This window comes from Catharus ustulatus, chromosome 5 (genome assembly GCF_009819885.2).
Source record: "Catharus ustulatus isolate bCatUst1 chromosome 5, bCatUst1.pri.v2, whole genome shotgun sequence".
Classification (NCBI taxonomy): Eukaryota; Metazoa; Chordata; class Aves; order Passeriformes; family Turdidae; genus Catharus; species Catharus ustulatus.
Genome location: NC_046225.1, coordinates 23,122,254 through 23,138,349, shown reverse-complemented (window position 1 = coordinate 23,138,349; position 16,096 = coordinate 23,122,254). Strand labels below are relative to the sequence as shown.

Below are 16,096 nucleotides of genomic sequence, written 5' to 3'. Positions count from 1 at the left end.
GGTTTGAAGGGTGGAAAATGTAATCTGCTGGATCTTTAATGACTTGGCTCTTCTGAGGGGCTTCTGTAAACTCAGAACTTGAAGTATCTTTTCCCAGTCATCTTGTACTAGGTTGTCTACCTAGAGCTTTTTGGAAATTGCAACAAAGCTCCTTCTCTCACTTTGTAAGCATGAGATAACCACTCTTACCTCATTTGCCTTTTCCAAACATAGTTAGAGAAGTCTTTGCTAGCACAAGATGTTAGGCACTACAGGAATTGAAATGTTAATGAAAAGTATTCTTTCTTTAGGTAGGATTGTCTCCCTTTTCAATGATCTTTTGAGCTGTTAATTAAATAAAAAATAGCTTGGGACACTCTAAATGTTATGCTTTATGTTTTAGGTATTAATATCAAGCAAGCAAAGGAAAACTTCACCTTTTCAAAGCTTAGATTACATTAAAAATAAGCTAATTCAAATATTTGTGTCCTATGATATGCTGCTCTTTATCTAATAAAGATAGATAAATCTTTAGTTCTCCCTTTATTGGGAATATGGGACAAAATAAGTCTCTTCAGATATTTGTTCTTCAACTATTGCCCATGAAAAACTGTTCTTCCAGTTTGCCAATACAGCCAAAGGAATGAAGAATACACCAAAAGTCAATGAAGTACTTGATGATGATGCCCTCCTGAAGAGATACCGCAAAGAAATTCTGGATTTGAAAAAGCAGCTGGAGGAAGTATGTAATAAACTCAAATAAATCGATTCTTAGTACTGATAGCTATTTGGAGATCACTTGTTTTAATCCAAAAGCAGTTAAATTTGGAGGGGTAGGTGAACTCTTTAAAGTAATATCCCATTTTTATTGAGAGAATAGAAATTGGTGATGAATAGTCTACAACAATGGTGGTCAATATCTCTCTGTGCAAGCTGAGGCTGAACGAGATCAACTGAGAGAATTAATTGGTTACACCTATTCAGTAGGTTAACATAATTAAAAATAGAAATTTGTGATGCCTTATAGCATACTTTAACTGATCAAAAGAAGCAATTCATATAATTAATTAATTTAAGATATGATTGAATGTCTGTTAAAGATTGCAAGTTCATACTATTTCCTCCCTTGCTGATCTATAACTTCAGTTTGAGTTGCAGGAAGTTGCAACTGCATGAGTATCACTGGCAAAACTTAGGTCATGTATACCTGGAAGTTGCATTTAGAAAATGAACAGTAGTAACAATGTAGTCTGAAGTTTTTCCTTCTCTAAAAAATTATGGGGATGTGGAGCAATCTTGCAAGTCTTGTTAGACCACAGACAATAAAACATAAAGCACAGGAAAATAACAATGCTGAGCTAGTGCATTAAATCAAAGAATGCTCTTTTTTTTATTGCAAATTATAAATATCCGTAGAGAAAAATTTTAGATGAATTATTTCTTACTTTTAATGATAATGAATTTGCAACGTGAACTTGGGAGTATGTTTCTTATCTTCTGTGATAGCAGGTACTGAGTTATATTTGTAAGAATACTTTTTTTCTTTTGTACCTGAAAAATCTGAGGCTGTATTTTTTCTGGGAGTTTTGGCCATTTTTAAATACTAAGTCTGCAGTCAAATTGTAGACTAAATTGTCGGTTTCATTTTTAAGGATTAAAGTTTTCTCTTTCTGACTTTAAAACAGGGTATGTGGGTAGTTGGTTTTAAGTATCAGTAACTGTGTATCTTCTATAGGAGTGGTTTCTGCTCCTAAAATGTCAGTTTTAATAATATTCTCTTTATGGAAGGTGTCTTCAAAAACTCAGATTCATGCAATGGAAAAAGACCAATTGGCCCAGCTCTTGGAAGAAAAAAACTCCCTTCAAAAAGTACAGGAGGACAGAATACGTAACTTAACTGAGATGCTGGTGACTTCTGCTTCGTTTTCCTCAAAACAGAATGTTAAAGTAAGCACCTGTTCCAGATCTTACCTGATAACTCTGAAATACTTTACAAAAGGTAACATTAAATACATAGGTTTATATTGATAATGACAACTAAGTATGATGGGCAATTTTCACTTTTTTTTCATATTTTGAAAGGGCTGACTTTTAAATAAACTTCTGACTGTCAGTTCAGTATTGCCTTGTGAACAGACTGCAGGGACTTTTTTGCTTTCCGGCTAATTTTGAGGAAACTGCAAAATATTGTCTAGTTGACTGCTGATACAGAATTAGCCTGAGGCAACATTTACTCTGTACCTAGTGGTTTCATTTTACCACTTTTTTCTCTAAATACTCTTTTAAAGGGCAAGAGAAGAAGAAGAGTTACTTGGGCTCCTGGAAAAATAAACCAGGCAAATGTGAGCTTTTTTGAAGACTTAGAAAATGTAATGCCGACTGAAACAAAAAAAATGAAATTGTCTCTGCCAGCAGTACCAGATGTGGAGGATTGTAAGTAACCAGATGGTCTTTGAGGTCCTTTCCAACCCAGACCATTCTATGGTCTTTTTAATTTTCTGTGAAATTCCAATAAATATCTTTGCAAGTATTGCATTTCATTTCCCAAAGGGAGTAAGTTGATCCTTTGATAGCACAAATTAAAAAACAAATTAACAAGTCTTCAAGTGTTCTTGTACATATTTTTCAATCAAAACTGCTTCTATCACCCCAACTTCTCTGGATATTGAGCTTTCAATTTCTTAAAACCAAAGGGGAGAACTGTGAGGCAAATATTAGGGTCTACGAACACTTGCTATGCAGCCTACCCACATCCCCTAGTTTTTTGGAAAAGTGTTCTTTAACACAGACTATCCATTTCAACCCATGTTCTCTTCCCAAAAATGGAGGTGTGTGTGTAAAATCCCCAAATCCTCAACAAGAATAGAAAGTCATTACTCAAAGATCAGGTTGAGACAGAGAAATTCAAGGATTCATAAGAGGAGTGAACTGAAAACTGAAAAAGAAATTTTCTAAGGCAATTGAACTGAACACAAGAGGAAAATTTAGCAGTGTTTTTGCTGTATTGTATCTTACATCCTTATTACCTCTTCTGTCAAACATATTTGCTTGTATGTGGATTGTTCTGGGCTTTTATTCCTGTATGGGGGTGGGGTACTTTTTTTCCTTAGATCTTGCAGTTTGCTGTTGAGTGGTTCTTCCCTTGATGCTTGAACTTTTCCTAGTCTGTAGTTAAGTATATATTCTGGATTTGTTTTGTTGGGTTTTTTTTTTTTTTTACTTCATTAACTTGTGGTAAGATGGTCAACAAAAGTATAGGGACTGGACTTCAGTGGTGTTTCCTTTCATAACAGAAAATCATGAGAGTCAGAAGTCTAATTTAGTGTGCTTTTTGCCACTGAATGATTGTTTCCAATGTGGTAAAATTACTTTATAAGAAAATCCCTGATGTTTAGTTTAAAATCTGCTGTTGCTTTTGTTAATATACCTTTCTTTTCAGCTACCTTAGAGAATTCTGAGTATGAAAGCACTTGCCTGCTGGCTCCTGATCAAATTTCAGAAGCAGAATGGATTGCTGGTCCTAACATGAATTGGGTAACATCATAATCTGTTTTGACCTTCTGATACTGTGCATATGCATAATATGCTTCTTAGTAAGATCAGCCTTATTCTTCTGTAGAACACCAGTATTCTGTGTCTGCAGAATTATTGAAACTGGTTAGAAAGTCTCTTGGACATCTCTGTGAAGCTGTGGTATGGTTCTGTGCTTCTGTGGGTTTGTGGCAAATGATCCAGTCAACTTTGGTCTTTAAATAGGACTAACTGTGAAAAGACAAGCACTAAGGAATTTAATACTCAACTTGTTTGATCTTGTAGATCTGCTGAGAGTGTTTCTTTTTCTAGACTCAGAAAGACTTTGAAGAATCTGTGCAACTCTGTGAAGCATTAGCACTAGAAAAGGTAGATCTGTTCTGAATTTTCTAGAAATAAGGCTGACATTGCAGCAACAGCTTCTAAAGTTTGTTGTGCTGATTCTTCAGGATATCGCTGTAAATGAGGTCAACGTCCTGCAAGCTAAGTTCAATAACCTAGTGCTGGAAAATGAGCAGTTGAAATCAGAAATAAATGAAATGAAAGAGAAACTGAAGGAAAAAACAGAAATAGATGAATTTGAAGCACTGGAAAAGCAAACACAAAAAGATCATGAGGTACGGTGCATTGAAATGGTGAGATATGAATTCTCTATGCTCAAATGCTTTCTAGAGTTTATGCAGTGTACATGGCCTTGAACGTTGATTCAGAAACATATGGAGTTGTGAACTACATTCAGCAACAGAAGGAATGAACCCAGGATTTAAACTGGATTTACTTGGAGTGTAGAATTCAGACAAATTTTCAGAGAGTTGCATGCTGAAGCCTGGTTAAACATGTATTTATGTGTATATAGGTATCCATATGTTATTTTTATAAATGTGTGATCTGAATTTCATTCCAGATTTCTGTGAGGCAGTTGTTTTGCTCCTTAAATACATTTTAGAACTGTTTTGAAGTTAAAGTATGGTTGCTAAATCATATTTTCTATTTTTCTTGTGCGAAACGACTTACATTCCAAGACACGTAGGTAGTTAATGCTCATTTTGGTAATCACTACATGATCATTAACTTTTAACATATTATTTAACTTAGTCATGAAATTATTTTAAAATAATAGAGTTGTAATAGTAAAATCAAAACATTGTATTTTGTGCCAAGAAGTCACAAAAAATGTGACACTATCTACTGGATAATTTAGAATATAGGAAATGCTAACTTTCAGTTCTCTTCCTCTCTTTGTGTAGTTAGTGGAGATGCTCCTTGTTTGTCCAAATGTTTATGCTCTGATTCTGTAGTCTAAAATACAGTAACTTCATGACTATAAGCTGCACCGGATTATAAGGCGTGCTTCTGGGTGCCGGCAAATTTCCGATCTTTGTCCATATATAAGGCACTCTGGGGTATAAGGTGCACTTCCAGGTTCGGACCAAAATGTTAGTCAAAAGGGTGCACCTTATACGAGTGAAATTACTGTTCTTACTCCTTATATTAGGTTTTACCTGCCTAAAGTCTGGACTGTGTAATGAGTTATGACAAAAAAACCCCAAACATACAAATTGAAAAAAAAACAAACAAAAAAATCCAAACAAACAAAAAAAAAACCACAAAAAAACAAAACAGTAACTTGAGGTATGGAGATGTGGATGTATTATTCCATTTCTTTCCCAATACCTTTGCTGGTCATTACTTGTGCAGATTTGTCTGTGTAATATCTTCTGGTCATGACATGGATGTTGAAGTTTGTTGCATCCCTTTTGCATTTTTATTTCAGGTTACAATTTAACAATGTCACTGCTTATTTGCATTGTGTTCCCTACAATGATGTATGGATCTTACAGAAAATGGCTCCTGAAAATATTACCATTTAGTTTGTACTTAGGATTATTTGTAGAAGATCCTTTCTATGCTGGACTGCATGTGCTATCTTCCTTAGCCAAAGTTTAACAAATCCTAAGTTACAGTATTCCCTGCAAAGTTTTTAGGTATCTAATAACAGATGTAATGTCTAAAGTAGTTTCCATTGCAAGAATTGTTTTTTGAATGATTTGTTTTCAGTTATCTGAAGACAGTCCACAAAATGTAAGCATTTATTGCTATCCATGTAGGAGACTAATTATAGCAATACTGAAAGGTCACATACTTCACTAAATACATGAGATGAAATATATCAGTTTATACAGATAAACTACATAGGAATACTCACAGGAGAGTGCTTTTTTAAAGCTTTAAGCTGATCCTAAATTTGTAGATTGCATTTTCTTACCTTGACTTGTGATTATACGTAAGTACTTGTAGATGAGTACTTACTGTAAAACTTTTCTAAAATAGACCAAAAGAAAGAAATTGAAAAAGCTCCTATCTGGTCTTCTATTTGTGACTTCTTTCAGAGAATGCCACTGAATGTGTTAATGGCTAGTTTTACTTCCATTTTGGCTTCTCATTCCTGTTAGTGAATAGATTACAGTAATTTCACGAATACAAGCCGCAGCAATTTGACAAAAATTTTGGTGGAAACCCGGAAGTACGGCTAATAGTCGGGGGCGGCTAATATGTGAATAATTTTCTGACATTTACAACCCCAGACGTGCCAGCCAGGGCGCTGAGCCAAGCACCTGCCAGTAAAAGCCGGCACTCCGCGATTGTTACAGTGTTACTGTGTTGCCCTGGCTCCCTGCAGGCAGCACGGGGGGTGGGGAGAGAGGTGGGAGAGCTCTCTTCTTCCCTCCTCTGCCGCAGCTCGGTGAGGACGGGTGGGGGGGCGCGCCGCCGTTGCCGCGGTTCGGGGAGCCGACGGGAGCCCCGGGCAGCCATTGCCGCGGCCCGGGGAGGGGGGTGAAGTGCGCGCCGCCATTGCCGCGGCCCAGGGAGGGGGGGGTAAGTGCGCGCCGCCATTGCCGCGGCTCGGGGAGCCGACGGGAGCCCCGCGCAACCATTGCTGTGGCCTGGGGAGGCAGGTGGAAACACGCACCGCCATTGCCGCGGCTCGGGGAGGAGGCGGGGTGCTTTGTCCGCGCCTGCCGCCGGCGCCACAGGCGCGGGAAAGCTCCGTCCCTGCCCGCCGCCGGCGCCACGGGCGCAGGAAAGCTCCGTCCCCGCCCGCCGCCGCTGCCGTAGGAGCGGGGGAAGCTCCGTCCCTGCCTGCCACCGCGGGGCAGCGCCGACCTGGGGTGACCAAGCCCAGTGGCAGCGGCCGGTGGCCCCGAGCCCAGTGGCAGTGGCAGCCGGCCCCGAGCGGCAGCACCGGGCTGGGCCACCTGACCCCGTCAGCAGCCCCTAGCGGGCCGAGCCTGCACAGCCTTAGCTTAGCCAGTAAACCCCGCCCTCCTGCGGTTCTGTTACTAATTGCACGCGGGTCCTCGCTGCGAACGACAGAGCGGCTTATATTCGGGTGCGACTTATTTATGGACAAAAACCGAAATATTTGCCAACACCCAGAGATGCGGCTTATACTCAGTGCGGCTTGTATTCGTGAATTTACTGTAAATCATAAATACCTGCATGTGTCATAAAAATCTGCTTAACATGGCTAGAATTAGAAGTGTTGTATCTGTACAATTTCTGCATTAATTGCTTTGATAATGTTGCTCTTGCTTGTCAAACTATTGCAGATTAAATTGCACTTGAATTCTTTCTAATTACTGGGAAGCTAAAACAGAGCTTTGCATCTCATGTATCTATTTTGAAAGAATATGTAGCATCTTGCTTTGTAGCTTTTAAGTAGATGTGTGAGTATATACTAATAAAAAAGAAAACACAAGATAGACATGGCTTGTTTTCATGGTGTTGGCAACTAAAGCTACTGGTGTGGGTGCTTTCTAATATCCTCTGCAATTTTGCTTTAATTTGCTCCACAGGTACAACTAATGCATGAAATTGCCAACTTAAGGAATCTAGTTTCAAATGCTGAAGTATACAATGAGGAACTTGAGGTGAGCCTCTCCATTAATTTACAGGTGGTAAGACTTGTATGAAATGTGCTTGGTTTGTTTAGCTTGAAATATCATATCTGCTGAGGACAAACTAGGCATCATTGTGCTTGGGTTAATCTTACCAGCTATAAGGAGGGTATGTCTAAAAACCATGAATGCTTTTTGTGTAGGTTTTGATAAATTCTGACCTGAAAAACCAAACTGAGCACTAGAATCTTCTTTCCCCCCTTTTTTTCGTCCAATTTTTAGGCAGAAATAAATTCCAAACTGGAACAGCTAAAAGAGAAAGAGAACAAAATAAAAATATTACAGGATCGTGTGGAAGAATTGCAAAAAGCAGGAGTGGGAAAAAAGGAGACATCTTTTTCAATGGTAAACTTCAGTTTTCTGCTGGGTTGAGAGACGACTTTGTTTTTCTGAGTTATATTTAGGTATAGCCTTGGTATGATGAACATCTGCTTCCTAACAGATACAGGGAAATTCAGTTTTACAAAGCTTAAAATGCTAATTACTACATATCATACAGTGGTAGTCTAGGGAAGTCTACTCTTCCTCTTAAAGTTACTGAGTTTTCTAAGCCTTCACTTACATTTTAACCACATTAAAATGAACACATTTGCCTTATTATGGCTCTATAGGCTTGTGCTTCTTTGAGTATTGTCTTTTTCAGGGAGATTCTGATAAACTAATTGAAGAAATTCAGCAGCTGAATAAATCCCTCTTAGACAGTGAAGCCATAGCCTTGGATGCCAAGAAGGAATCTGCTTTTCTCAGAAGTGAAAATTTGGAGTTGAAGGAGAAGATGGCAAGTACTTGTTGAACTGCATTTGTAGCTGTACCAAATGCTGTTAAGGGCCTATCTGTTTCCAGATTAGTGAAGACCATCAGTGTGGTGGAGCACTCATCATTAGCTTTCTCCAAGTACTCCAAGTAATACTTTTATTATAAAAAGAAAGTAAAAGCTTTTCCCATAGGAGTGGGTGGTTAGTTTCAGATTTACCAGGAGAAAGAACAAGCAAAGAAGCAGTCTTAAGGGCAGTATTAGTACATATGACTACAGACCTAATTTTACCAGAAAACGGAATAAGAGATGTGGACTCAGAAGTAGGATGGAGTTTACAGATTACAAGCCGCACGGACTATAAGCCGCATCTCCGGGTGTTGGCAAACATTTCGTTCTTTGTCCATAAATTAGCCGCACCCAATTATAAGCTGCTCTGTCGTACGCAGCGAGGACCCGCGTGCAACAAAGTTGCCAAATAGTAACAGAATCGGGGGCGGGGGTTTACTGACTCGGCTCGGGCCGTGAGGGCTCGGCCTGCTTGGAGTGGCCCAGCTTGGTGCTGCCACTTGGCGGGGCCACTCGGGGCTGGCCACCGCCTCTGGGCTCGCTCACCCCGGCCCGGTGCTGCCCCACGGTGGCAGGGGGGGAAGGAACACTCCCACGGCGGCAGGCAGGAGGAAGCCCCCTGCCTCCCTCCCGAGCCACGGGGATGGCAGCATGGAGCCCCTGCCTCCCCCAGGCTGTGAGAGGAGGGAAGGAGGGAGCTCCCCTGCCTCCCTTCCCCTCCTGCGCTGCCAGCAGGGATCCAGACTCCACCCGCTGCGCAGCAGACTAACCAATTTGTAACAATCGTGTAAACCCGGGTTTTACTGGCCAGTGCTCGGCTCAGCACCTCGGTTTGCTCTTCTGGGGTTGGAAATGTCAGAAAATTATTCACACATTAGCTGCCCCTGAGTGTAAGCCGCATTTCCGATGTGGGAGCAAAATTTTAGTCAAAATGGTGCGGCTTGTAATCGTGAAATTACTGTACTTTGAGCTCTGAAAGAGTAAAGACAAAATAATAGCAGCAGTTTTGGCCCTGACCTCTAAACCATGTTTTGTTAGAGGAATATGACAGGAATGCAGTTGTTAAGTTGTGCATTATTCTGCTATATTTATCAAGGTCAAAGCTGGTCAGAGTGACAACAGAAAATGTACCAAATGCATTATTTAAATGTCAAGTACATAGACTTTTATTCTGTGTGTGACTTCCGTGTTGTATTGTTTTCCTGAAGAATGACATCTTAAACAGCCACAACCAAATGCAAAAGGATGTTCAATTATATCAAGGCCAAATAGAAGCAGGAAAAGCCAGTTACCGGAAAATGCAAGCTGATTTGCAGAGAGAGCTGCAATCTTTATTTCAAGAAAATGCAAGACTAACTTCACTGATGGAGGGTAAAGTTCCAAAAGGTACTGTTCCAGGTGGTGCCTTTTCTCTGCTCCCTCTCTCCTCCCTTTTCCCTGTAGTGGTGGGAGTATTGGCAAGGCTTTGGCTCTTGTCTTCCTCTATATATGGAGACTCTGTCAGTATAAAGAAACCAGTGTCTGGTATTACTGGCATGGAGTACCTACTTGAGCACTTTCTTGAACATTCTGGAAAATTGCAGCTTACAGAATATTTTACATTTTGTACAGCCAGGTCAATGAAATTATTGGAGAGAATCTAAAATAAACTAGATAGCAACCTAACAAGTACTGACAGAATTCAGGCCAGGAGCTTAGTCTTTTAATGGTTGGCAACAGTAAAATGTACTTTTCTGGAATTATAGCGATATGATATTCAGAATGCATAATAAATCTTCTGCTTAATTTAAAGCATGATTTTTTTTGTCTTGCACCCACTTATTAGTCTAAACTTAATTTTCTAGATCTGCTTTCTCATGTGGAACTGGAAAAAAAGGCAGCTGACTTAAAAGGAGAACTGGAAAATGCTTTGAAAGAGAATGCGCTTCTACAAAAACAAGTAAATGAGCTATCAGAATTTCAGTCTCTACCAAATACTCTTGAGATGCAAAAGAAAGAGGTAAAAACAAAACCTTTTTTTCTTGATTTTGTATTGTGCTTCACTAGTAACGTACTAATGGAGGCCTGTTGTATATGAGGTTTTAAAGCCAAAAATTGTTGTGAGTCAACTTGAGATTTAACAGTTTCTTAAATTATTGGTTCTCAGATATTTAATATTTGTACCTGGGAGTAAAGTTTATGTTTAGTTCAATACATTTAGTCACTGACTACTACAATTAATCATGATTTTCTAGTCCAACATTTGCATGTTTATTTGCTGTGACAAATACTGACAACAATGTATTGATGCAATGGTGTTTGATCCTGAACACTATTCTAAAACTCATTATTTTGTCTGAGCAAAAAGAAAATGTCAAGATGTCTTAGCAGAAATTCTGCTTGAGAAGTGAGAGATTTACCTTGCAAATTCTGGAAAACTTGTTAAGAAACTTTTTTATTTCCTGGCAGATAAGGGTAGACTAAGTATGCTGTAAATTTTTAGAGGGTTTGTTTGCAAACACTTTCTAGCTTTCTTTGTTCTAAGAACCACTTGCTACTAAGTATGTGCAGTGAAAATTATTTAGGGCAAGTAGTCTACAAACTCATGAATGCTTTGCAAAAAGTTCCAAACCCTGCAAGAGTCTACTTCCTCTAATCAACAAAATGTAATTAGATGTTAAATTCATCCCTGTATTGATGCCTTAAGGTTTTAGCTATTACATTTTTCAGCTTTTATACTGCATTAGTGAATAGCTCTGAACTCTGTATAAAAATTGAAGCTTTCTTCACATTTTGGTCAAGCTTAACAATCCTTCTGGGCTTGGGAACCAAGGTCACACTATTTGCCTTAGGCCCTGGAAAGTACAGTAATTTCACGACTATAAGGCGCACCCTTTTGACTAAAATTTTGGTCCAAACCCGGAAGTGCACCTTATAGTCTGGTGCGCCTTATATAATGTAGAAAGTTGCAAAATTTGCCAACCCAGCAGTGCGAGCCGTGAGCCAAGCCGCGAGTTGGGGCGGGAACGGGCAACTGCAGCCAGCAGGAGCCACACGGGGTGGGCGGGACCAGGCAACCCCCAACCAGCAGGAACCACGCAGGGTGGGTGGGACCAGGCGGCTGTGGGCAGCTCCCGGCCAGCAGGAGCCGCACGGGGAGGGAGGGAGCGGGCAGTCCCGGGCAACCCCAAGCTGCCCCAAACCGTGACAGCTGTGAGCCACAGGCAGCCCCGCGCCGTCCTGAGCCGCCCCGAGCCGTGGGCACCCCCGAACTGCGGGCAACCCCGAACCACCCTGAACCGCAGTAGCCACGAACCACGGCCGCTCCGAGCCTCGCCTTGCCAGCCAGGGGAGGGCGGGAGTGCTGGGGCCTGTGCATGGGGAGGACGCCTGGGGCTGTGTTTAAAGGCTACACCAATCTGTGAAAAATGTTTGCAAATTGGGCACCTGCCAGTGAACTCCATGATCGCGGGATTCCGTTACTAATTCGTTACTTTGTTGCACGTGGCACCGATCTACGCTGCAAAAAAAAAGTGCGCCTTATAGTCTGGCGCACCTTGTATAATGTACAAAGTTGCGAAATTTGCCAGCTCCTGGAGGTGCACCTTATAATCCGGTGTGCCTTATAGTCGTGAAATTACAGTAATTTCAGGACTATAAGGCGCACTTTTTGACTAAAATTTTCACCCGAACCTGGAAGTGCGCCTTATAGTCCGGTGTGCCTTATATATGGGCAAAAGTTCGGAAATTTGCCAACCCGGAAGTGTGAGCCGCAAGCCGTGGGGGAAGCCGGCAGGGCCGCGGCCGCCGGGTGGAGATGGGGCCATGGGGGCCGCAGCTACCGCGTACAGGCAGACCTGGAGGCCTGTGGTGCCCCGGCAGGCATGCCCCGTGGAGGCGGCGCCAAGAGGCGGCAGGCATGCTCTGGCCCCGGGGAGGCAGCACAGAGCGGCGGTGGGCATAGCCCGGCTCTGGGGAGGTGGTGCCGAGAGGCGGTGGGCGGGCCCGGGGGCCCATGGCTGCCGGGTTGAGGCGGGGCCTCAACCAGCAGCTGCACAGGGCGAGCTGGAGGCAGATCCTCGCTGCAAAAAAAAAAAGTGCGCCTTATATAGTTTGGTGTGCCTTATATAATGTACAAAGTTGCAAAATTTACCGACTCCCGGAGGTGCGCCTTATAGTCCGGTGCGCCTTATGGTCGTGAAATTACTGTACTGTATAAACAAAAGTGAATCGGGGAGGGGAGAGAAGCAAACTGGGGGAATGTGACTTCATATCCTGAGGCTATAATTGGACGATTAACCTCTGATACGCAAATAGTCAAAACATACATCCATCTGAGGAAACTTTTGACTTGTCCATCTTGAGTGTAGCCTCTTGATAGGCTTTTGCACTGCCCAAGGTGCATCCTTCGAAGGCCTTTAATAAATACCTACTTTATTCTCTAACTCTGTCTAGCCTCTGTTTTAGGTAGCCAGTCCAAGGCATCAGTATAATGAAAAAAGTATTGATACAAGTAAATATCCAGTTCAGGAGTCCAGTTTTAGCTCAAACATAGGAAATAAGAAGTACTGAAGAACATCTGAAGAGTTAGAAGAAAGATTTCAGGACTTGGGTAGGGGCTTGACTGTCTTCCTTATCTTTTAAAGATTCTTTGCTAGACAATTCCCTCCCAGTTGAGCAAAACACGATGTATTGTGCTATATGTTTGCCTGTACTTTACATCCTGTATCTTCACGTGGATCTGTTTTTTATTATGTAGTTCTGACATTTATTGATTTAGAAAACACTATATATTAATATTGTTTTTGTGTTCGCAGATTCTTGAAAAATGTGAGGAGTTACGCTTATTAAAATTGGAAAATGAGAAACTGCTTTCTGAAGTAGCTGATAATGAAATGAGACTTAAACATATGTCTGAAGAAATTGAAAAATCAAAAGACAATCTCACAGATGCACAACTGAAATATGTGAAGTCTGATGAGGAATATGTAGCACTTAAACAGCTCCATGAAGAAATAGAACAAAAATATATAGCTGCATCAGAAACCAATGAAAAAATGAAGCTCCAAATAGAATGCCTATCTAAAGAAGCACAAGAGTCAAAAACAATTCTGGATGAAATGAAATTAGAGGTCAGTGTCAGCTTGCTCCTTTTTATATAAGAGATTTGAGGAATTAATTCATAGTGCTAATAAAAAATGTTTTGGAGAAATACTCTTAAAAGTATAAATGACAATTATCTCTGACTTCCTCTAGCACTAGTGGGTACTACTTATTGTGTGCCAGGAGTATACTGAAGGATTTGGCAGCTCAATGATCTCTTTTTGTAGGCAAAGAAATGTACAGTAATTTCACAATTATAAGCCGCACTGAGTATAAGCCGCACTTAAGGGTGCCAGCAACTTTTCATTCTTTGTCCATATATAAGCCGCACCTGATTATAAGCCACACATTACAATACAGGATGTGATAAAAGGTATCTATTCTATCACCATCTGTTGAGGGTGGGGGCAGTGATCCTTATCTCAAGGGCAGATATTCTGCTAATGGGCCATCCATTGAAACCAGGCAGGGCATTGTTCTTTATCTTTTTCACAACCCGTCCTTCCTTCAGAGAGTCATTTTCTGCTAATGGCCCATTGAGTCCCACTGTGGGACTGAGAAAATTACTGCATCCCATTAAAAGTTGCTCCAGCCAGGAGGAAGAGCCCAACATTTCTTACCAAGATAAAAACAGAGGTTTTGGGACACTAAGGTAGCTCCTTTCTCCACTGGACTCCAGAGGAAAACCTGATTTCTCCACATCACTACTGGACCTTTAGAGGGAAACTGCACCTTCTACAGGAGCACTGCTTCAACTGAATCACATCTGTCACTGCAAGAGGACTGCAGCTACCATTTAATGGGACTGCTACCACCACCCTGCCTGATGGGGTGTCAGGTTGTACTCTGACTTTGTCAGGGTTTGGAGTTTGTTTCTTTGTAGTACTGTATTTCTATTTTAATTTCCCTAGAAAAGAACTGTTATTCCTAATTCCCATATCTTTGCCTGAAAGCCCTTTGATTTAAAAATTATAATAATTTGGAGGGAGGGGGTTTACATTCTCCATTTCAAAGAGAAGTTCCTGCCTTTCTCAGCAGACACCTGTCCTCCAAACTAAAACAGCAACATTTTTTTTCTTTTTCTGTATATAAACCGCACCTGATTATAAGCCACACTTTGGGTTTGGACCAAAAGTCAAAATGTTGCGGCTTATAATTGTGAAATTACTGTATGTTGCTCCAGACTGTTCTGAAATTGACTTTTTAATTTTCTTTTCCCATTGTTAAATATTATCTTTATGTAAGTTTTTTTCTATCTCACCTATTCTACATAAAGTCATAGAAACAAAGTTTCCACATTGGGAACTGGAGATCTTTTAGAACACAAATTGGAATTTGGTGATTGGAATGAAAAAATAAATATAAAAAATTTTAAAAGTAAAGGAAGTTAAACATACATATTTTTGACCAAACTTTGTGCACTGCTTTGGCTGTCGTATTTCAGCTATAGTTTTGATAATTTCTAAGTTATGCTACAGTTTCATGTGTATGTTTTAGAAAGACTTTTGCTGCTGAGGAGCCATCACAGGAAGGTTCCATAATGAAATGCATATTTATTGTGGCCAAGAGTATAAGCACTGACTTAAAGAGAAATTATGACCTTTATAAGCTCATAAAAGAACAAGTATGTATAATGGAGTTCTGCATTACAATGGAAGTGTCTGTCCTTTTCCTTTGCAAACTGAAGCTCTCTAGCAAAATCAAAGAACTGGAAGAAAAAACAGCAGAGCAAAAAGAACTTCTTGAGCTAAGAGAAAATCTTATTCAAACTCAGCACAAGTTAAATGAAATGGAGCAATTAAAAGAGGAAGAAAGGATTAATGAAGTGAGACGGGAGGCAGAAGATTTGGAGATCCAGGCAGTCTTGCAGCAGCTTACAGAATGTCAAGAGGAAATAAAAACTCTAACCCAGGAAAGAGATGACCTGAAACATAAAGGGGAGTCTCTCCAAGCTGAGACAGAGCAACTCAGAGAGGATATAAAGGACACTGTTTCAATGGTAGGAATTTTGCATTTTTAGAAACAGATCATACATGTTAGGAGAAAAACGTAGACTTATAAACTATGCTAAAATATTTAGGAGAATATAGGAGTGGGAGTTTGTGTGGTTGATTTTAATCAAGGAATGCTTACTAATATTGCAAAATATGTGTATTTTCTTTGTGAATTTTCTCTCATGTATTCTAAAGAACATCTTGGCACATGAAGATCTCAGAAATACACAGAATTCTCTGAAGGAATCCCAGAACATTGTCAAGAAGTTGGAAAAAAGTATTTCTGAAAAAGAATCTCAGATTCTGAGTGTTGAAGAGGCACTCGGGAAAACCATTAAAGAACTCCAGATACGGGTAAAACTTTATGCAATAATTAAAACATGCCTAGTTAATCTGCTTGGCATGTCCTTAAAAACTTTCTAGGCTCTTAGTAACAAGTGAGCAAGAAAACAGTACTGCCCAATTCAAGTCTTTACTGGCTGCTGCGGTTTCTGTAGAGCTTCCAGGTGTAATGTACAGTCTGATAAACCTTTGCTTAACTTGTGTGCCCCATGATTGTGGATTTGAGTAGTTGCATTGGATGGCAAATGGAAGAGGAGAAGAGGGTTACTTAAGTGTAGAAAGTAGGTTGATTTATATTTAAAATATAAATAATTTCATTGTTTATACATCCATATGAGACGTCTAACACTATTGTCAATGGCAGCACAGATCCCAAGGTACTGCAA

At 40.5% G+C, this 16,096-nt stretch overlaps 1 protein-coding gene across 1 annotated transcript in view; it reads left to right on the top strand.

Annotated features, from left to right (window-relative positions):
• Nucleotides 1-16,096, top strand: part of CENPE (centromere protein E) — a 43,166-nt gene that overhangs the window by 7,201 nt on the left and 19,869 nt on the right. The window contains exons 12-25 of the mRNA XM_033060460.1: nt 602-721; nt 1,768-1,926; nt 2,268-2,412; nt 3,419-3,513; nt 3,823-3,879; nt 3,960-4,127; nt 7,368-7,442; nt 7,692-7,814; nt 8,113-8,247; nt 9,501-9,678; nt 10,137-10,291; nt 13,089-13,403; nt 15,062-15,373; nt 15,564-15,722. Coding sequence (XP_032916351.1) covers nt 602-721; nt 1,768-1,926; nt 2,268-2,412; nt 3,419-3,513; nt 3,823-3,879; nt 3,960-4,127; nt 7,368-7,442; nt 7,692-7,814; nt 8,113-8,247; nt 9,501-9,678; nt 10,137-10,291; nt 13,089-13,403; nt 15,062-15,373; nt 15,564-15,722 — 2,196 coding nt within the window. The remainder of the gene's footprint in view (nt 1-601; nt 722-1,767; nt 1,927-2,267; nt 2,413-3,418; nt 3,514-3,822; nt 3,880-3,959; nt 4,128-7,367; nt 7,443-7,691; nt 7,815-8,112; nt 8,248-9,500; nt 9,679-10,136; nt 10,292-13,088; nt 13,404-15,061; nt 15,374-15,563; nt 15,723-16,096) is intronic.